At 42.9% G+C, this 20,132-nt stretch overlaps 1 protein-coding gene across 1 annotated transcript in view; it reads right to left on the bottom strand.

The window, feature by feature from the left end:
- TTC39A (tetratricopeptide repeat domain 39A) overlaps positions 1-20,132 on the bottom strand; it is a 67,664-nt gene that overhangs the window by 26,185 nt on the left and 21,347 nt on the right. Inside the window, exons 3-7 of the mRNA XM_073357750.1 lie at positions 19,415-19,546; positions 13,557-13,633; positions 9,890-9,957; positions 1,523-1,587; positions 183-282 (exon numbers count right to left, since the gene is read on the bottom strand). Coding sequence (XP_073213851.1) covers positions 183-282; positions 1,523-1,587; positions 9,890-9,957; positions 13,557-13,633; positions 19,415-19,546 — 442 coding nt within the window. The remainder of the gene's footprint in view (positions 1-182; positions 283-1,522; positions 1,588-9,889; positions 9,958-13,556; positions 13,634-19,414; positions 19,547-20,132) is intronic.

The following is a 20,132-nucleotide window of genomic DNA, read 5'->3' as shown; positions in this document are numbered from 1 at the left end:
TAATCACGTTAATATCTGCAGATGCTGTAAACCAGCAGAGGGCCGGTCCAGCAAATACTTGCACACTTCTAACTTCAAACATGAGCGCTTCCATTAAACACCTGCATTCTACTGAGTTTAAGTTAAGCATGTCTGTAAGTGTTTACAGGAGGGGGGCCTTAGTGAAGACTTCTTTTACATACCAGGTTGAAAGCTCCAACTCCAAGCTTTACACCACCTTCAAAATGGAGATAGTTCTTTCCTTTAACATAGTTTGGAGACTGTATAAGACTGTCCAATTCCCTAACAATACAGAAGATAACATTACAGAATACATGGATAACTGGGTAAGTATTTAGCCCAATTCAGTTAGAAAGCTGACCAGTCATTTAGAAATATAACAATTATAGTCATAACTCTGAAGTCTCATCTAATCTAGATAGATGAAAGTAGCCAGAAGCTATTGTTAACCATGGGATGGTGGTAAAAGGTCTCATTTCTCTTTCCTATTCATTAGTACAGTAGAGAACAGCTTCTTTCTACATGTGCAAAACTTTAACAAACCAGGAGTCTAAGAAAGCATGCCATCAGTGAACATGTGAAGAACAAATTCTTTATCATGCAAACATCAGTAAATATATCAGGATTTATGTGTACATGAACTAAGAACATCTCTTGTATTTGCAAGAATGAAGAGAGATGCCAGCTTGGTAGACTTACATGGTTGTCTTTCAAATGATGGATCTATGAACTTGTACTCTACTGTCATGAGTGCTTTAAAAAGGAGAATTCCATATACCATTAACATTTCTAGGGGAGCTGCCTGCAGTATTGTGTGGCAGGATGATGCAGCATGTTACAGAGTTCTGTGGCACCTTATAGACTAACAGACGTATTGGAGCATAAGCTTTCGTGGGCGAATACCCACTTCATTGGATGCATGCAGTATACGTCTGTTAGTCTATAACGTGCCACAGGACTCTTTGCTGCTTTTACAGATCCAGACTAACACAGCTACCCCTCTGATGCATGTTACAGAGGACACACTGAGCTCTGTGAGTGACTTTGCTTTTGTTCTTATTTGCCTGGCTGTTTTTTCCAATAATCTAAAAAAAGTTATTCAGGCGGAAAACATAAGGCAGCACATTCATATAACAGTACAGAGGAAACAAGCTGTCTGACAAGTTGAAAGCTACTCAAGATGTGTTTGATTGGTTTTAGGACTGAGGGAGGAGGTTGGACATAAACAGCATCTGCCTGTGGAGGTGGCTCACTTGCTAGCCACCAATCAGTATTAAATCCATGTTCTCTAGGAGTGAACTGAGGAGGACCCAATCTCAGAGGGCAGATTATCCCAATCTGCGTGGGTTGAAAATTACTCATGCTCCTAGATTTTGAAGATAGTTATTATAGCTTACACCATGTGCCTAAGTAAATAAATAACAACAATGCTAATTGTTTGAAACACCCCCTCCCACCAGAGTCTTTTTATTGCAGAAGTGCATCTGGTATGATAATACCACAATAATTCAGGCCTACTTACCTATATGTCTGATAGCTGTTCCTGACTTTGATGCCTCCTTTGATAAAGCTAACCATGTTCTCATCCTGGTGGAAGGGAAACACATTAGCACTGAGCAATTTAAACTGCATTTGCTTTCTGGAAATTAATATATGGGAGTAAAACAAATTAAGATGAATCAGACAGGATGAGTCTCTATGGAGCAGTAAATAGCTAAGACTTAGGATTTCTTTTCTAATTTTTGTTGGATCATATCAAAGAAGTTCTGTATTAAAATCACAAATGAGTTTGATTCCCCATAGTTTAAATGCCAGGGTATTACTATTTAAGAGGTCTCTTGGTTTTTGGTCTCTTGTTTTTACTGTTTCTTGCCCTCTCTGTGTGAAACTTGCAAGCTGCTAATTGTGTTAGTACATCCTAAGACAGAGAGAGACTCAAAGCGATACTTTGTAACAACAGAAACAGCACACAGAGACTCCCTGCCCTTTTGTTGTATTTATCTCGCTTTGTTAACAATTGTGATTAAAATAGAGATAGAGGATGTATGTGGATGGAGGCTTCATGTGGATAATAAATGAATGATCAGGGAGGTGCCAACCTAAGAATCCAGTGTCGATCGGCCGAAGAAGGTGTCAAGTGGAAACAACCAGAGGACCCCCCGGAAGGCAGACTGGAATCCACCCAACAGCCTCAAGGATGGGAGACCCGAAGAACGAGATAACATCTGGCAGCACGGAGCCGTCAGGAATGTGCCATCTGCTGATTAATTCAGCAACAGCATGATGAAGCAATTCCCATAGACTGGCATAGGAAGAAATTCCTATAAAAGTGGACTCTAGAAACTGAGAACTTTGGGGTCTGATTCTGCAAACCAACTTCCAGGAGCATCAGATGTGCATCTGACAAGGCCCTGCTCCCTCCTTGTGTCAGGCCACCTGGCCAGTGGCTTAGCCCAAGCAACTCTAAGGCTGGTAATTATGATAACAACCTTGCGGAACCTGTGTTTGTGTGTGTATGAATGAATGTGTGAATAAATATGAAATTGAATGGAATGTTATCGCTATAACTAACTGCTTACTAAGATTCTTTCTGTATTCACAATAAATGTGGCATTTTGCCTTATCCCCTTTAATAAGATCCTGCTGGTTTTTATTTTATTGGTATAACAGTAAATGGTTAAGACTTAGGACTTCTTTTCTAATTTTTGTTGTTTTTACGGTGTTCTAAAATATCAGATTTTTATTTTTATTTTCATGCTTTCTGTGATTAGTTGCTTTAACTCTGAGCCATGGCTCTTTAGTCTACATTAATGGCCACAGGAATAGAATAATATTGTCTCTTGTTGCTATTAGCAAAAAGTGGCACCTACAGCACAGACAGCTGTGACTGTTTTAAATGAATGAAAAGAGCTTTGAACCATTTGTCCTTCAGCACGGTTAAGGTTCAGACATTCCCTGGCTCAGCACCAGCTACGAATAGCTGACTGCCTGCACCAGATCCTGCTGGATGCAATTTGGTTTCATGAAAAACATCAGGTATGTTGGATGTGCTCTCTTTTTGTTACTGGATTTTAACGTGTTAATGGTAAGTGTGTAGCACAGCCATAAAAAGCAATGTAACAAATGCTCAGATATTGTATAACAAAACATAAGAAACATGGAATCTGCAAGATAAAATATGTAGGGGCCTTTGAGTTAAGAATTATGACTTAACCTATGAGAAACTGCTTGATAATTTTCCGTTCGTAGCTTCTTTCCTCATTTATCACTAAGGGGTAATGCCCCCCCACCTGTGGGATATGGAGGCAAGCTGCAGGCTCCAGGACTAAGCCCTGCCCTTCAACTCAGGCCAGCAAAAAAGTGTTTCAAAAAGCTGAAGAAACACTCCAGGAATCAAATATTAGCATCAAAGACAACAGCTTGATATAATATATGAATTAAATGTATGTTTAAATCTCCCTTTAGAGAAAAAAATCAATTTGTTACCAACTGTATTCCAGTCATTTACCAGATGACACGGGTGGTCTGAATGAGGGGAGAAGCTGCTAACAGGAAGAAAATTAGCAGGCAAGAAATTTTTCATTCTGCTGCACAGCTTCTCTCCACATTCATCATTAATAAAAAGTAAGGAGTAGTGAATCAAAGAAGTGGTGGTCAGGGAGGATAAGCAGAGTTGTAATTATTATTGTAGAATTCTATTCTGGAATGGAAATTATCTCCCTTGCGCCACATTTTAAAGCAAGAATTTTTTAATTTAAGGAGCAAATCCAGTTGGGAACTTTCCTACCAAAAGAGGTCTCTGCAGAGGAATGGAAACTTATTTTGCAAAACTTCCTCAGATGAAGCTCATGCACTTGGGTGGATTCCTACTCCGTAAATAGTCCTCCAGATGCCTAGCATGTCAATTGCTGCAGGATTTTAATAATAAAAGGTGGGAGAGCTATTTCCCAGGAACCGTGGAAAGAAGAACTTACATTGAACTGAAAAGTTTCTGGAGCTTTAGCATTTTTTTCATGACAATAGCAGTGTGGTTCTTGTATAGATAGAGGAACTAATTCCAAAACCTGTCTTTCAGAGGCAAAGGTGATTGGAAAAGCCAGACACAGGCTTGTCTAATCTGTTGTCCTGATTAATCTTGACATCTGATGCTCAGGTGGGATGTCCGATGTGCCTTTCTAAAGAATGTTGCTAGGGCTGGTTCCCACTTTTATGCAGTGCTTGGTTGTGTAGGACTCCAGTCAATCATTCTGGAGAAACTCTAGTGTAGCCGATATCAACAGAATTTTACAGTTGTCTTGTTCGGCTCATCACCGGTGAGGCCTCAGCTGGAGTACTGTATCTAATTCTGGGTGCCACACTTTAGAAAAGATGTGGACAAAATTGGGAGAGTCCAGAGGAGAGCAACAACGATACAAGGTTTAAAAAACCTGACCAATGAGGAAAGGTTAATAAACTAGACATGTTTAGTCTTGAGAAAAGACGAGTGAGCGGGGACCTGGTAATAGCCTTCAAATATGTTAAGGGCTGTTACAAAGAGAACAGCAAACAATTATTCTCCATGTCCAGTGAAAATAGGACTGTAGGGGAAGTTAAGCTCTGGAATATTCTTCCAAGGGAGACTGTAGAATTCCCATCATCAGAGGTTTTGAAGTACAGGTTGGACAAACACCTGTCAGGGATGGTCTAGTTTTAATTGGTCCTGCCTCAGCACAGGGGGCTCAACTTAATGACCTTTTGAGGTCCCTTCCATCTCTACAGTTCTATGATTATTATTTGTATTATGGCAACATCTAGGCCTTGGTCCCATTGTGCTGGGTACTGTACAAAAGACAGTTTGTTTCCCAAAAAGCTTTCTGTTTCCTCTCACACCAGAAATGTAATGTGACCAGATCAATGAGTGAAATTTCCTGATTGAATTCTCTTTGGATATTAAAATTTCTCAACAAGGCTAATGGAAAATCCTTGCAGAATTACACTTTCTCTTCCAATGTCCAGGCTGTAACTGTAGGTGGTCCAGGTCTGGATGAAGGAGCCCCTGCTTAAAGAGGCATGGTGTTTTCTGCAGGTGCAATGGAGGTTCCTGGGCTATCAAGTACAGAGTGCCTTTTGGGCCATTAGAGGACTATGGGGAGACCTTTTCCCTCTTTTCTGTATCCTTTATGTGACCTGTCTTGACAGATAGCAGATTCTTCTCTGTCCAGGATATTATTTCCATTGTCACAGAGAAGCTTTGCCAGCTGGCTACTCCTTATTTTTGAAAGGGATATAAACACTGATGCTTCAATCATAAACAAACATTTACATGGGAGGTAGCAGGAAACGTCCCCTATGAGCACCATAACTATCCACAATGTGGTTTCTTGCACCTTCTTTTGAAGCAGCTGGTTCTGGCCACAATTATAAATGAGATATTGGACTAAATGGATCACTGGTCTGAACTATGCTGTCATGTGTGTATGTTTTCATTCTGACAACTTTGTCAGTGTTGTATCTAAGCAAATTAAATGAATGTGGATTCTAAATTTTTGACAATTTGTCATCCATGTATGCAGTCCACCTTGTGAGACTTGCTTGAGCATGTTGGTTGTACTTACCTGCCCACAAATGGACTTTTGAAGGTGATCTGAGAAGGACATCTAATTTTGCATTGTACCCGGTAAATGGTTCTATGTCCTTAAAGGAATATCTAGAGAGTGCATTTTGAAAAATCTCATTCAGAGATGAAGCCAGTACTTGTGTAATAAATATAAAGGGAAGGGTAACCACCTTTCTGTACACAGTGCTATACAATCCCTCCAGGCCAGGGGCAAAACCCTTTCACCTGTAAATGGTAAAGAAGCTAAGGTAACCTCGCTGGCACCTGACCCAAAATGACCAATGAGGGGACAAGATACTTTCAAATCTGGATGTGGGGGGGGGGGGGGGGTAACAAAGGGTTCTGTCTGCCTGTGTGATGCTTTTGCTGGGAACAGATCAAAAATGCAAGCCTTCCAACTCCTGTTAAGTTAGTAAGTAATTTAGCTAGAAAATGCATTAGATTTTCTTTTGTTTAATGGCTGGTAAAATAAGCTGTGCTGGAGGGAATGTATATTCCTGTTTTTGTATCTTTTTGTAACTTAAGGTTTTGCCTAGAGGGATTCTCTATGTTTTGAATCTGATTACCCTGTAAGGTATTTACATCCTGATTTTACAGAGGTGATTCTTTTACCTTTTCTTTAAATTAAAATTCTTGTTTTACGAACCTGATTGATTTTTCATTGTTCTTAAGATCCAATGGTTTGGGTCTGTGTTCACCTGTACCAATTGGTGAGGATTATTATCAAGCCTTCCCCAGGAAAGGGGGTGTAGGGCTTGGGGGGATATTTTGGGGGAAGACATCTCCAAGTGGGCTCTTTCCCTGTTCTTTGTTTAAAACGCTTGGTGGTGGCAGCATACTGTTCAAGGACAAGGCAAAGTTTGTACCTTGGGGAAGTTTTTAACCTAAGCTGGTAAGAATAAGTTTGGGGGTCTTTCATACAGGTACCCACATCTGTACCCTAGAGTTTAGAGTGGGGAAGGAACCTTGACAACTTGGCACCAGCAATCCTACCTGTAGGAGATAATTGGCTAGAGATGACCACTGCCAGGAAATGAATGATACAATGATGTTTTGGATCTTTGCAAATCTTTACCATGGTAGGAAAATTATGGCCAGAGCCAAGTAGTTTTGACCCATGGGTGAGCAATTTTCTGCATTGGGTTCAAAAAGTTCTTCTCGATTTTTTGAACCACCAGTGGGTATGTATCCTTTCCAGCAGCTGGCATATTATGAATTGGTCTATTTCTCTCAACAGGGTACCAATTGGCATGCTGTCCATGAATGGGTATGGAGCCTTCCACAGGGGATCAGAGATTTCAGGAGGCGGTCAAGGCCCTACAGGTCTCTCCAACTCAAAGCTCATATTCTGGCAGCACAAGGGTCAGTGGGGTATACCAGGCCCAGTGAGGCGCCTAAGAAGCTGCCCAGAACAACTCACACACTTGGCTCTGTGTTTGCTGCTGCAGTGAAGGGCAGAGGGAGCTCACTTCAGAGGTGCTGTACCAGAGAAACCAGAGGGTGAGAGCATCTATACTCCAGAGATTCTTCATCTCAGGAGAGGGAAAGAGGAGCTAGATGCTGAAATGAAGTCACTACTGCACAAAAATAAATAGAAATTAAAAGTTAGAAAACAAAATTGCTAGAAGAAACTGAACTGCCAACTTGGTGTGCTGCTGGGGGCAGAAAATCTGGTAGCTTGATCTGAAGGGCAGGACTTAGTCCCAGAGTCTCCATCAACAATACTGAACCACCTGCAAATTCCACACTGAGGGGCATTATACATTAGCGATAGATGAGAGAGAAGCTGTGCAGTATAAATGAGTGTGTCACTCCTGGTATGATAATATGTCCCCAGAGAGTTTAATCCAAATCATGGTGCAGCAAATGCTCACAGAACAATGTGCCCCTGTTTACTTTCGTTCCATAGAGCAAATGTTTATTTCCATCATTCAGCTGGAGGGTTCCACAGGGCGTCATACATACTAGTTTAAAGGCTGCTTCCTGTTTAGCAGTTGGGGGAAGGTTTCAGAAACAGGACATTTACTTCAGTTTCAGCCCAGAAATTCAGAAAAGTCACATTTGCTAAGAATGAAAAGAACCAATGCTACAAGAGATGCCTGAATATCAACCTCCCTAGGGAAACCCTGAAGCTGATTTGAGAAAGCAGTTGCTGACTGGCACCCATGCGCTACGTATTTTTCCCGAATTCAGTTCTAATCATAGAAAGGAACAAATGCTATGAAAAGCCTTTGAACTGTCAGCACAGTAAAAGCTGTGTTATCTGGCACTTTACCAACTGGAAAGCTCTAGAAGCTGGCATTTCTGATATCTCCCAATGCAAATCTTCACAGGGATGCCAGGTGTCCGGTTTTCGACCAGAACACCCAGTCAAAAAGTGACCCTACCGGCTCCGGTCAGCACTGCACACTGGGCCATTAAAAGTCCAGTTGTTGCAGGGCTGGCAGGCTCTACCTGGCTCCTCATGGCTCCCCAGAAGTGACAACATGTCCCTGCTGCTCCTAGATGGTGGAACGGCCACGGGGCTCCATATGCTGCCCCCACCCAGAGTGCTGGCTCTGCAGCTCCTATTGGCCGGTAGCTGTGGGGGCAGTGCCTGTGGGCAGAGGCAGTGCGCAGAGCTGCCTGGCTGCACCTCCACCTAGGAACAGCAGGGACATGTTGCCACTTGCAGGGAGTTGCCCGAGTTGAGTGCCGCCAGAATCCGGTACCCCGAAGCCCCTCCCACGCCCAACTCCCTGCCCCAAGCCCCCTCCCACCCCCAAACTCTCTACCTGAGCCACCCCCCGCACTTCCTCTCCCGCCCCAACCCCCAGCCTTGAGCCCCCTCCCACACTCAAACTCCCTCCCTCCATTGGCAAGTCCTCCCACACTCAAACTCCCTCCCTCCATTGGCAAGTATAACTCTTACTTAACCAGAATTTTTGACTAACTGGAACCCCCCATTCCCCCAACATGCCAGATAACAAAGCTTTTACTGTAGTTTGTACTTCCTGGGAAAAGGGCAAAGTGGCTTTTTACAGTGTTTTGGTAATCTTCATTAAGCATCTGAAGTAATCACTTTAAAAACTCTTAGTAAGTATAAGAGGTAAAGCACCTTCATTTAATTTTTAGATCTAGCTCTTGCTTCCATGAAAAATTAAAAGGCTAGAACAGAAAATGAATGATGTCTTGTGCATCCCACTCTAAGCAACACTGCACAGACATGTTGTGAGAAGAGGGAGCACATGAACAGGGCCTTCTTTATGCGTAAGAGACAGAAGTTATGTCCTTTCTCTTAAGTTTCTTATGGATGCATGAATGGTTTTAAAAAGAAATGTACCATTTAAGGCCAACAGAGCTGCCATAAATGTCCCTCTCCTAAGATACTAAGAACACTACCAGCACTATGTAGTGCCTTTCAGCCACAGATATCAAATCAGTTTATGAAGCTGGTAAATTTGATTATCTCCTCTTCACAGATGGGGAGGCAGAGAGAATAAGTGACTTGTCCACCGCACTATGGGAAGCAACTGAGTCAGGAATAGAAATTAAGAACTGCAACTCTCATTCACCTGCTTTAACCACAGACTGAAGTTCAGCTGAAAGCTGCTGATGTTATCTCATGGGGCAAGCCAAACTTTTATACTCTAAGCAAAAGATACATGGAGAAAGAGAGAGGGAATGCTTTTTCTCCCAGAACACAAATCCGCACTGTCTAGTAACAACAGTGGAACATCCAGAGGAGATAGCCCTTCAAGAACAACCTTGTTAAAGTAGATTCATTACTTTGATCACTCACTGGATTTTGGGAGAAGCAGAGGAACAAGCTCCCCTGCATGCTGCAGCTCCAATGACCTTTGTTCCTCTTCCATGCTACCCCATCCCCATTCATACACTTACCACACTTACTGAAGTGACCTTCCACCCAGTCAAAGAACGTGAGGACAACTGCTTTCCAAGCACCTCAGCATCACTCCTAAGTCATGCAGAGGGGGTGCTGGAGAGAGCTGCAAGGTGTTTCCTCCACACAGACTGCAGCTGCCTCCATGGCACTCTGAGACCAAGAAGTAAGGCCCACATCTTAGGCACCTAATTCCTATTGATTTCAAAGGAAGTTAGGTGCCTAAATACCCTGGAGGATGTGGGCCCAGAGACTTGGTCCAGTAAACTGGACCTGGGTCACTTGCACAGGTGTATGAAAATGTGCACTTTTATGTCCCACATAAAGATTTCCATCTGTATGCAACTGATTTTCAAAACCTCTGTTCCCCTCCTGCTTTCATGAAACAGCCATAACGGTTGGTACTGTACCTGCAGAAATGTGAGAGCCGCTCTCTGAAGCAAGCATTCAGCATAGCAAACTTCGGCATGAATTTCCTCTAGTGTGAAAGGGAGGAGAGGGAAAAGACACAACCAGACAACAGATTAATTAAAGAAGTAGTATTATACCCCCAAATAGGAAAACAGAATACAATAAATGCAAAGGGTGAGAAAACCTCAAAAAGAAAATCTGATCACAGAGTTTGTTTCTTTCAGGTTGTTGAACTAACCCCAAGTGATAGTAACACAAAATTGTTACCAAGTGGCTGCTCGGTGGCTATATGAAACGATCAGCCCAGATCTTGGCAGACAGGGGTCTAGAATACAGTGGTTATCACCAGAAATTGTAGCAGTCTCAGCAGAGAAATAAGGATGAAGGCTCTATTCAACAAAGCAAGTACTTAATTTTAAGCATATAAATCATCCCATCCCTATCCACCGAGGCATTTAAACGAAGGTGCTATACTGCATAGAGATGGGATAAGTCACATACTGAAGGTCAAGCATGTATTTAAGTGCTTTGCTGAACGAGGACCCACATGGGCACGGAGATCAATCTGTTGTCACCCTAGAAGAGTTACCTCCAAGCCAAGGAGAGGCACTTTGGTAAGATGGCATAAGCAAGCTTGCTTTGCCCCACTTGAATTCTAATCCTGGTTCTGCCACTCCTATACTGAGCAGGGAATGTGTTTGTATGATTTATTAATTCTGTATGAGATTACGAACCCTGTGTGTCTGTCAGGCTGCACACTCCATTCTGAATATGCAGCCTTTTGCCTTCTCTCTGCTGTTTGCCTCCATGTTGGGTTGAACATTCCAAAGGCTGGTAGCAAAAGAACAATAGAGGGTACCCAATCATTGGAAATCTATTCACATTAGACAAAAGAATGATCCTTGCCCAGAAAAACTAGTTTAGCAGGGGGCAAGTCACTTTGGCAACAAAGTCACCAGACAGGAGTTTGTGCTCATGAGGGGAACTGGCAAAGGTGTCACCTGACACAGGGCACTGAAGGTTTTTAAAAGGGTAGAGGCTAGTCTGCTTAGTGGCCAGCCATGTTCTCCAGTTCATGAGGGAGCAACCACTCACCATGTAACAGCCTGCATGAGTCAGGGGACACCATCCCTGCCTAGATCCACAGCTCCCAAGGGAAGGGTAAAATAGAAAGTGAGGGATATTGCCACTTCAGAAGTTTATTATTTTGTATGATCGGTACCTGTCCGTGCTTTACATGATTAAGGATAAAAAAGCATAAAGGTGTTAGACTTGGCAGAGTGCGGGTGTTGACTGCTTCACAACTAGTGTGTGCCCCTAAGAAAATTAAACTATAAATGAGAAGTTTCTCATCTCTGGGGAGTAGTTCTGGGGGAGGGGTGTGTTTAAGTCTTGGGGAGTGTGACGGGTCAGCACTGAACTTAGAGGGGCTAAGCAGCTGGACAGTAGGTTCTGACACTCGGAGGTGGTGCCAGATAGAAGATCAGCACCCTGAGAGTGTGCCTAGGGACCCTGAGAGTGGGGCAGTGGCTAGACTCCATTCAGGCTCCAGGAGCTCGAAATACCCAGCAGTCCAGCACCGCAGAGACTTGGATTCCCCTCCCAGCCCTCCTAGTGAGTGGCCAGGCACTGACTAGAATCTGTGACAACCAGTCACAGATGGAGGGGGCGGGAGGGTGCCATATCACTCAGCAATTTTGTTTTGTTCTGTTTGTTTGGGGGGGGGGGGTCTTTTTTCCTCCCCCCCCCCGAGCTGCTTGTGTGGGACAGCCAAAAACATTTTCCATCCTGGGTTGCAAAGCACATAGGTCAGCCCTGCATCAATCAACAGATTCGTAGGGTGGCATTAACGGAGGTCTTGAGGGAAGAGCTTTATTTTGTGCCCCTCCCACCCCAGGCTGAAGGCTATAATGATGCACAACAACAACTGGACAGAGGATGGTCACACACGATAAAAACGGCAGTGGCTCCAGAGTGAACATGTGGGCTATGCCCACTTTAAGCTCTTGAGCCAACCACCTCACAAATACAGAATTAATACAAAGAAAGAAAGAAAATACCACATCTGAATGCTGGGGAACTGGATCTTATACAAGAAGAGCCCAAAGAGCTGAAATGCTGGTTTCGTTTTTGGAAATGGATCGTTGAATACTACAATCTTACTTTAATTGCCTGCACGGTCCAACATACGTAGCTCTATGGAACACAAGCTCACATATTAAATGTAGTCCAACCCAAGGCTGAGTCGCCTTAATGTACTTCCTTCAGAGATCACGTTCAGCTTGTTTTGCGCAGTATTATGGTGTTGCCAACTCTCTAGATTTATTCATGAGTCTTGTGATATTTGGTGCAGGGATTTTAAGCTCAGGCTCCTGGAGTCATTTGGGAATCTCAGGGTTTCCTTTGTTTTTGTTTTTTTTTCATTATTAAGTTTCTAGCTCTTGTGATTATGGAGAAAAGTCTGAAAATTTGATCTGAGTGCACTCTAAAGGCTCAGAAACCAGAAGACAAATAAGAATCCCAATATTAGTATTCTTTAGTATATGTCATTATTTTTATGCCCATCTCATGATTTTTTGATACTTAACTCATGCTTTTTACATATGTAGGGGTGGCAAGCCTGTAATTACTTTCCACCTCCCACCCTTACGAGTTGATTCCTCTGATAGTCATGAGATCCTGTTCAGCAAATTATTAGCAGGTTAAACTATTTTGCGAGTGTCTGTCTACACTGACTGAAATACACACACACTCTTGCTTCTGTGACCAAATATAATCCAAGTGACGGACAAGATCATGAAACAAATATAATTTAGTATTATGTCCCTCCTAGATCTTGCGTAATAGTGCTAAGCTGTTTTAATCGCATGACCCTAACTCATTTAGTCCAACTGTGCATCATGCCCTTGATTAGTTGTTATAGTGTACTGTCTTTGCATACATTCACGTTTTTATTATCAAGGAAATGACCGTTTTTTAATAAAGAAAGAGATCTAATAGAGCATTACGTAACCATTTAAATTCAATTACTCAGCTACATGGACTGTGTTGCCCAGATGCAAACAAGCTAGAACTTGTACATTGCTATATGGAATTGGAATTACACTGTGTAATGAAACTGATGTCAGAGAACCAGCGCCTAGCGGGATTAGCAAATTTCAGATTTTATACATTTTCAATAAATACATTCATAGGAGCAAATGGCCACTACTGGTCCCAAAAGAGCAGAAAACCCTGGCCATCACTAAACCTCTCCAAGACTCATCCTGCCCTGTGCACAAGTGCATATAAAAAAATATTGGCTTTGCAGCACGTCTGGAGGTTAACAGGCTCAAGCAGACTAAGATTTGAGGGATCCTCATGGAGAGTGCCCTGCTAGCAGGTCCCTCTCAATTAAAACAAGGCTGTTTCAGTTCGAGAGTCTCCACTGATTCCCACTTTGGCAATATCATACAGAGAGAGAGGCAATTTCTCCCAGAGGTGACACCCAACATCTTGAATTCCACCCAAAAGCCTACAGGCACCCAGTGGTAAGTGTCTGAAAAGATCCCAAACACCACCCACCATCACCATTGAATCTGTAAAGTTAGCCCTGCAAATTCCCATCAGTGAAAGACACAGGGGAAAAAAAACCCCAAACATTACATGAGCCAGATGGAACCTTACCTTCAGTAAAGTGTTCGAGGTTTTGTCTATGCACAAGGTTATTAAAAGAATCAGCTACAGTCGATTTCTTCCTAAACCTAATGGGGAAGAAAAACAAGTCTGGTCATTCTTAACAAGAAGGGGAATCACTGAAAAACTTATACCATTTACCTGGCTTTCCACACTGCCACAAACACACCTCCACTCCAGCTTGCACCCACCCACTGTTATCTCACCTTTTATGTTGTAAATTGCACCAGAAATCTGCTAGTCTCCTTATTATGGCCATTATCAGGCCATCAGGCCATGTATCAGGCCATTATTTTCATACAGATGTAACACCTCAAAGCAAAATTGGATGACAATGAAAACTTCAGCACTAAACATCTGCTAAAATAGGACGGATTCTGACTTGCATTGAAGATCTCCTTATTCTGTGACGAGTCCTATTGACGTCAATGGGACTACACGTGGAGTAGTTACATCTGCTTTGGGGTACTGTATTGCTGCCCATCACTGTGGTGTCTGAAAGCCTTCTGTGCAAAATGGATTAGGTACTTTTCTATTGCCACAGGACTTCACAGGGTCCATTTCTTAAGCCTGGAAAGCTGTCCTTGGGATAGGGGCTTTTTGCCTGGTTGTTTGTGTGTAGCGAAAGGAGAGCTGTGTGTTGTTCTGATTATGCTGGAACTACCTTCAAACAGGAAGGTTTTGCAGTGTTCTCTAAAAGCAATCAGATTCTAGATTCATCTACTCTTCAAATGCATTCTGCAGCTTGAGCCTGAAAAATGAAAAAGGCTTTTCTCCAACTCTTATGTGATTCATTCTGGGCTTTCGCAAAAAGAAAAGGAGTACTTGTGGCACCTTAGAGACTAACCAATTTATGTGACCTGTGTAGTCTCACAGAAGTGCAACTGTCATGACAATTCATAGACGGAGATATGAATCAGCTAACATGGGCCAGCCATGGGTGTTTAACTGCAGTGTAGACATACCCTAATGTAACTGAGATCTGATTAATTGATCTGGTTAGTCGTGAAGTGCTACTCATGGTGAGTAAGGATATCAGAATTTGTCTCTATTGAAGCCAACACAACCAAGAAGATTGTCCTCAAAATAAAGGGCCTCAATTCCCTAAGAAAACCCCTCAGAGAAAACGTGCTAACAGACGCCTTTCAGCATGCCTGAATTTCAATTCACTGAAGAGTGGTCAGTTTGGATGAGCTATTACCAGCAGGAGAGTGAGTTTGTGTGTGTATGGGGGTGGGGGGGATGTGAGAACCTGGATTTGTGCAGGAAATAGCCCAGCTTGATTGTCATGCACATTGTGTAAAGAGTTGTCACTTTGGATGGGCTATCACCAGCAGGAGAGTGAATTTGTGTGGGGGGGTGGAGGGTGAGAAAACCTGGATTTGTGCTGGAAATCACTTTAGATAAGCTATTACCAGCAGGACAGTGGGGTGGGAATAGGTATTGTTTCATATTCTCTGTGTATATATAAAGCCTGCTGCAGTTTCCACGATATGCATCCGATGAAGTGAGCTGTAGCTCACGAAAGCTTATGCTCTAATAAATTGGTTAGTCTCTAAGGTGCCACAAGTCCTCCTTTTCTTTTTGCGAATACAGACTAACACGGCTGTTACTCTGAAACCTGAATTTCAATAGAAACTGAGAGCTCTGAAGACCTTGCAGAATTAGCCCAGAGGTTGCCATAATTGCCTACTAACACCTTCACATTAATCTTTCCCAAAAAGGAAGATTAGTGATGAGAGATTGTTAGTGACAAGAGAAGGTTTCATAAGCAAGAGCCTAACAATCGCTTCCAATAAGGCCCCACTGTCTCTCCCTCTGGATTTCACCATCTCAGGAGCTCACTCATTGAAAAGGCAGCCCATCGCATGAAAGTTTCCATGTATTTCCAAAAAAACACAGTAACCTATCTTGGCTAAAGCCCAAGAAGAGAAGATTTCACATTTGTTCTTGCCATGCAAACCTCTGCCAGTATTCAGGCTGACAATCTGATCTCAATCTAAGAGATCTTGGGCCATTTGAGTTATTGACTTACATTTCAACCATTAACTCACTCAGTACTTCTCCCTTGTTCCCTTCACTGAAACAACAATTGGGATTAGACACAGTGAAAATTGTGTAAATAAAGAAACTATCTGTTAATATGCAATAATTTGCTAAACTTTCAATTTATTCATTTTTCTTTTTGTAGTGAAATTTGAAATTACCCTGCAGTACCAGAATAACACCAGTAAATTACAAAAGAAAATGAATTCAAACAGAAGACCTATATTCAATCAGCTAGTTTGAAGAATACTGTTTATCAGCAGTATACTGGTCAATAACAATACTAAGTAACCCTCACAATCTCATACAAAATAAGGTAGAAAAGTCTTACTCCATGAAATAGTTTAAAAACATTTTGTGCTAATCCATGTTTCATTAATAACATAATTGGCCACATTTGGCTGTTCATTGTGGTTTGGCTTTGAATCTATAATAATAGCTATTTGTACTTATGTTTATTACAAGGGCAGCATTTATCAGAGCTGATGAATGGAGAGACAGGCACTTAAATGAATATGGAAGTGAACAGGTGAATAAAGTGCAGCAACAGGACAGAGTTGTACATGCTGCCACCCTGTCTTCTCCTTGCATTCTGTCCACTAACAGGAGGAAATGTAAACCACATGTAGTATTGCCAACCTCAAGAGATCAAAAATCATGAGTCAGACCCCCACCCCCCAAAATCATGAGATTTTTAAAACTCCAGCTAATCATGATTTATACAGTCTGTTGCTTGACTTTTTCATTACACTCTACTTCTCTGCCAATGTGTGAGAGATCATTCCAGGTTGAATAGCCAATCTTTAATGCTCACAAAAATGCACGCCTCTCCATCTGCTCAGATGGAGACTCCCATTTCCCTAAGGGCTTGTGTACACTTACCAGGGGATCGATGTGCAGTGATTGATGCACTGGCGGTTAATTTAGTGGGTCTAGTGAAGATCCACTAAATTGACCACAGATCGCTCTCCTGTTGACTCCTGTACTCCACTTGCATAATGTGGACCCCGCCATAAGCAGATCTAAGCTATGTCGATTTGAGTTACGCTAATCACGTAACTCAAATTGTGTAGCTAAGATCGACTTTTCCCTTTAGAGTAGACAAGGCTTAAAACAGTAATAGGAAACGGATGGCAGTTCCCCTATCTTGACTCTCTCCTGTCCTAGTTTATTTGCTTTGATAAAAAGGAGGACTGGATGGTAAATAGTTTGAGTACCATTGACCTAATTAATGCATCATGATTCACACTCAGCACACAGAACTTACATTACTTTATCAGGTTGATGAGTTACAGATATTCACATTAAAGACCTTTATATTAACTCCCGCTTTCCCAGTTTAGCTGTTGAGTAAACTCACATGTTTATAGAAAAGGAGGACTTGTGGCACCTTAGAGACTAACCAATTTATTTGAGCATAAGCTTTTGTGAGCTACAGCTCACTTCATCGGATGCAATCCGATGAAGTGAGCTGTAGTTCACGAAAGCTTATGCTCAAATAAATTGGTTAGTCTCTAAGGTGCCACAAGTCCTCCTTTTCTTTTTGCGAATACAGACTAACACGGCTGTTACTCTGAAACCTGTCGCATGTTTATGTAGTCCTGCAATAAAAGAACTGATGATGGATTCACAAATAAGCATGAAATAACTAATCAGTGTTAGCAAATGGGCAGCTATCCAGTGAGCAGCCCCCTCAGGAACAGAGTTATATAATCCCTTTTGTTAAATATTTCAGAAAAATTAAGTATTGAAAGTATTTGTAATATTCCATAATGACAGTGTTTCTATACAAAACCTTACTGTCAGAGATCCTAGAGACCATCCCTTCATGGCCATCCACTAGGACGGCTAGGAGGGGACTCCAAGCCTTTGCTGCTGTAGATCCCCGGGATGTATTAAGCATTTGGAGCCTCAATGGAGTCCAGCCACTGCCCAAATCTTGAGGTCCCTAAGCACACTCTCAGGGCACAGACTTTCCATCTGGCACCCCCATTCTGAGCGTTGGAACCTGCTGTCCAGCCACGCTAGCCCCTCTGGGCACATCCCTGACTCCTCATTACTTAAACACGCTGCTCTCCCAGAACTCTGCCCAACAGCTGGAGAGCTTCTGGTTTACAATTTAACTCCGTTAGGGGTGTGCAGTAGCTGTGCAGTCACATACATACACACACACACACACCAACTTTAAAAAGTGCCAGGGGGTGCTCAAACCCCACACCGCCTCTTCCCGCCCCCACACCGCCTCTTCCCGCCCAGTTCCACCCCCTCCCCCGAACGCACCGCGTCCTCGCTCCTCCCCTCTCAGCATCCTGCACGCCGTGAAACAGGTGATTGTGGCGGCTGGGAGGCACTGATACATGGGGCCTGCTGTTGGGTGGGAGGCACTAGGGAGGGAGGGAGTTGATGGGGGGCTCCCCATGGGTGCTCCAGCCCCGGAGCACCCAAGAAGTTGAAGCCTATGTGCACACACACACACCATGTTCAATCTATCAATTTTAGGCTATTTTCTCCTTAATTATACAAAGCACAGGAGAGTACAGATCATAAAAACAATAAAACACCCTAAACACAGTGTCCCTCACTAGCTCATCTCCCTTGGGAGATCATCTGTGTTCAGTCAGTCAGGGTCTTTTATCGTATTGTCTACCCTGCTCCTGCAGCAGCCTCCCTCATCCTACTCTGGTGCAAGATAGCTCTCTCCTCCAGTTTCCATTTCCACCTGAGAGTCCCTTTATAGACTCCTGCTGGGGGCATCTGCCTCTTTTGTTCTCCTCCTGGTAACTTTCCATTACTTCCAAACTCCCCTTCTGCCTTCAGATAAATGGAGGAAGGGTCTTCATCCAGCTAGAGCAAATCCTTTATGTGATGATCATTCACCATTGTCTTTGGCCTGGCTGGCAGAGACATGATACAACCCTGCTAATGTAGCATTGCTGTAGCCGTGAAGGTCCCAGGATATGAGAGAGATAAGGCAGGTGAAGTAATATCTTTTATGGGACCAATTTCTGCAGTGAGAGAGACATGCTTTTGAGCTACACAGAGCTCTTCTTCAATTCCTGGGGGATCCACATACATATAGGCTTTCCATGGCACAGTGATTTCATGATGCAATTTCATAAAATCATCCACAATTCGGAAGTGGTACAGACAGAATCCCCAGTTCCTCACACTTACATTCATCATTCATATAAGCAATGTCACAGTAAAAACAATGGGATTGGTTTAGCTTTTTGCATGAAGCAACACTTCCTTGACTCTGCCTCCATCCCGCACTTCCGTTCTGCCTCCTCCTGCTCTGGACCCACCACAATCCCCTCCCCATCCCTCTCTTCTGCTCCCAAAGTCTGCCCCTGCTCCCCCACACTCTCCCCATCCACCCTTCAGTGTCTCTGTTGCTCCTCACAGTCCCTGACTGTGTCCTGTCAGCCCCCGACCCATAGAGTGGCAGCCATTTTGCCTACAGGCCTGGCTTCAGCTCAACTGAAAACAACAAGGGGCAGCAGCCAACTTTATATAGGGCTGCCTCACATCCACGTGCAGATAGATCGTAGGGAAGTGGCGGCCATCTTGCTGGTGTCGGCCCCACTGACAGTAATAGGAGATGGAGGCTATTTTGAATAAGGGAAAATTTGTGAGTTGGTGCCTTGCATCATGTTTTCATGAGACAGCTAAAAGCCACCCCAAAATCACTAGAGTCATGATAAAATCATGGGAGTACTGCACATGTCCTTCCTTCATCTACAAATCTGTCATGACTTCTCAGAGGAGGGCACCAACTGCCCAATGTACTTCTCCATACTTACTTTTGACAGGTGGCTTGAGCTTCTTTCATTGTGTTTCCTGCATTCAGCATGTCCTGGGCATCAAAGGTCATCATGGCTTGCATTTCCAGTATGGTAGCATGCGTCAGTGCGTGATACATACTGTCCTTAGTTCTGTTTATTAAAAAAAAAAAGACATGAGTGCAGGTGACAAATTTAACACAAGATTAATTTTCAAAAAAACAACACTCTAGGGGCATATTAATCTGATGGGGACTCAGGTCTAAACAAATGTGCTAGTAATCAAGCACAATATGGTACGTACAAAGGATTAATTTTTGCTGGAAAATACAAACACTCTGTATATGGCCTACATTCATATTTGTGCATCAAGTCATTCTTCTATCTATAATTTTAATAGCTATGCTAAGATACTACAATGAAGATCACAGTGTAGATGCCTAAAATGTGTCAGTGGAAGTTTTGGGTGCCCAAGGGATGTAGGATCAGGCTCTGAAGTTTCTTTTGTTTTGGGATAACTGTTTTTGCATGAGTTCTCCACTGAGCACCATGATGTGTGCTGCAAGCTGAGACAATTTCCTTCTACTTTGGGAGAGTTACACAGAATAATCAAGATGATGAGTAATGTGATAACACAATTATAGCCAAAGAACATTTAACATGAAACTAACCTTACTTTCAGAACTGTTACAGACTTGGTCAAATGTCTCAGCCTTTCACTCCTATGTCTGTATTCCCA

Source organism: Lepidochelys kempii, chromosome 8 (genome assembly GCF_965140285.1).
Source record: "Lepidochelys kempii isolate rLepKem1 chromosome 8, rLepKem1.hap1, whole genome shotgun sequence".
NCBI classification, from domain to species: Eukaryota; Metazoa; Chordata; order Testudines; family Cheloniidae; genus Lepidochelys; species Lepidochelys kempii.
Note: the sequence above shows the minus strand (reverse complement) of the source record. Positions and strands in the feature narration are given on the sequence as shown.